We start from the raw sequence: 2028 nt of genomic DNA on the forward strand, positions 1-2028 counted from the left end.
GGTAAGATTGGCTATAATGTAATTATCTTAATCTTCACTATCGTTACTTTTTGCCCAGCGAAGCGGGTCCTTGCAGCTAGATTCTAGATTACTTAGAAAAACAGTCTTTTATATATATATAAAAAACCTATATTACATACAAATAAAAACCCAGCGAAGCGGGACCTTGCAGCTAGTAAATAAATAAAAATAATATCAATTTCGTTTTCAATAATGAAAAAATTAATTTTTCAGAAATTATTTTAGACAAATATCTAACCGAACTAGTGGAAGTTATTGGCACTCGAGGGGAAGTTTTACTTTTTCCAATGCCACTCTCGGTGATTTAGTAGACACAGCGGCTGATAAATATGGAGACAGCGTGGCCATTTCTGTACCATTTCAGAATATAAATAAGACTTTTACACAGTTTAAACAAGAAGTAAGTATTTTTAGAAATAATATATTTTCTTGGTTGATGTTAATTTAGTGTTTTTAAATTATAATAATAAATTTACTTTCAATATGTAGTACAAATATTCATAGAATATGCTCAAAATATTTTGTTCGATTTCCAAGTGCTATGTTCTTTTTGTATTAGAAGGAACATATAGGGATCAACAACATGAGAAGTGGAGTAATTCGATCATGCAAATGGTTTAAATTTTACATCTGATGATCATGATATGAGTCTGAACAATATAAAGAATATGATACTTAGTGTCCAAAGATGGCCGAAGGTTGAAGGAATCCAATTTAATTCTTCTATAACCGTACTGATCGGAATTTTTAAAATCGAATTTGCTATCTTTGAATTTTCTTTCAGTTTAAAAATTCGTAGCGAATTAACAAATTCGATTTTGAAACTTCCAAATTGTAAGTTAATAGCAGAATTACATGAGATTCTAACGCAAAAAACTGTTTGGTTCTACCTACTTCGTTTTTAAGAATTTTTGGAAAAGGACTTTTCTACAGAAAAAGCATTACATTTTGAACGCTAAATGCTGGAAACCACGGGCACAAACAAAGAGGTTACAGTAGGCTTATTTTCGTGAGAATACTCGGGATCGAATTAGGGCAAGCAACTACAGGAATTTTCGCGAGTGGTCTATTCCGGATTTGTGGTGTTCTGTCTGTTATTACTCGACCGTTCCTATTGTCGGCCTGGTTGAATCCGCAATGAATATAAAATAAAAGCACTCTTAATATTCATAAGAAACATAAAGCAAACAAGAAAACGCCATATTTGGTGACATTAAAGGATATCAACTATTTCTTTTATTATAGAAACAATTTAACAGGAGACAATTTATACTTTATTGAGCAATTTTAATGTGTAAATAGTTTTGGTAAACAACAATGTACTTTTTATATAGTAACCATTATATCAGATTTATTGATTCAGAAAATTAAAATGTATATGTTACATAAAATAATATATGAACTGTTATAGGGGAAGGGAGGGCAGGATGGAAGGTTTAACTTTATGATGTAAAAAAACATAAAACAACATAGTATAAAGCTTTTATTTTAATCAGTCTCGACAGAGATCTTAGATGGTTAAAAAACTGTGTAATTAAAAATAATTAATATTAAGCATAAAACCTATTAGGAATCATGAAGTAAAAACGTCAAAAATTCCATCTTGCCCTCACGCTGAAGGCAAGATGGAATACCTAGGATATCCCTACATTTTACAATTGACACACGAAAAACATCCATCTTTTGTGTCTGTACATAGTTCATGTGCCCAACCACAACACACTGGACACTGTACCCAGTCATCTGTGGGCGGTTCCACATATGGTTCTCCACGTAATACACAAAACCTTCATCCATCGCCATCTGCAGTTTCTTCAGTCCAACAACCTCTGTTGCTCTTTCTTATATACTTGTTCACCATCTAGAAACAATTACATCCTCAATTAGTTAGATAAATTGATAACAGAAATCAAAATAATTGCGCTTGCTACATGGAAACTATTCCATCTTGCCCTAAAATGCAATTTTCCATCTTGCCCAAATTCCCATTGCCAATAATAATATCAA

General features: G+C 32.0%; 1 protein-coding gene across 1 annotated transcript in view; it reads left to right on the forward strand.

Annotated features, from left to right (window-relative positions):
- LOC111629241 (acyl-CoA synthetase family member 2, mitochondrial-like) overlaps positions 1-2028 on the forward strand; it is a 26157-nt gene that overhangs the window by 3413 nt on the left and 20716 nt on the right. The window contains exon 2 of the mRNA XM_023373123.1: positions 235-421. Coding sequence (XP_023228891.1) covers positions 235-421 — 187 coding nt within the window. The remainder of the gene's footprint in view (positions 1-234; positions 422-2028) is intronic.

The sequence above is a fragment of the Centruroides sculpturatus genome, unplaced genomic scaffold (assembly GCF_000671375.1).
Source record: "Centruroides sculpturatus isolate CEXI.00-Female unplaced genomic scaffold, Cexi_2.0 scaffold429, whole genome shotgun sequence".
NCBI lineage: Eukaryota > Metazoa > Arthropoda > Arachnida > Scorpiones > Buthidae > Centruroides > Centruroides sculpturatus.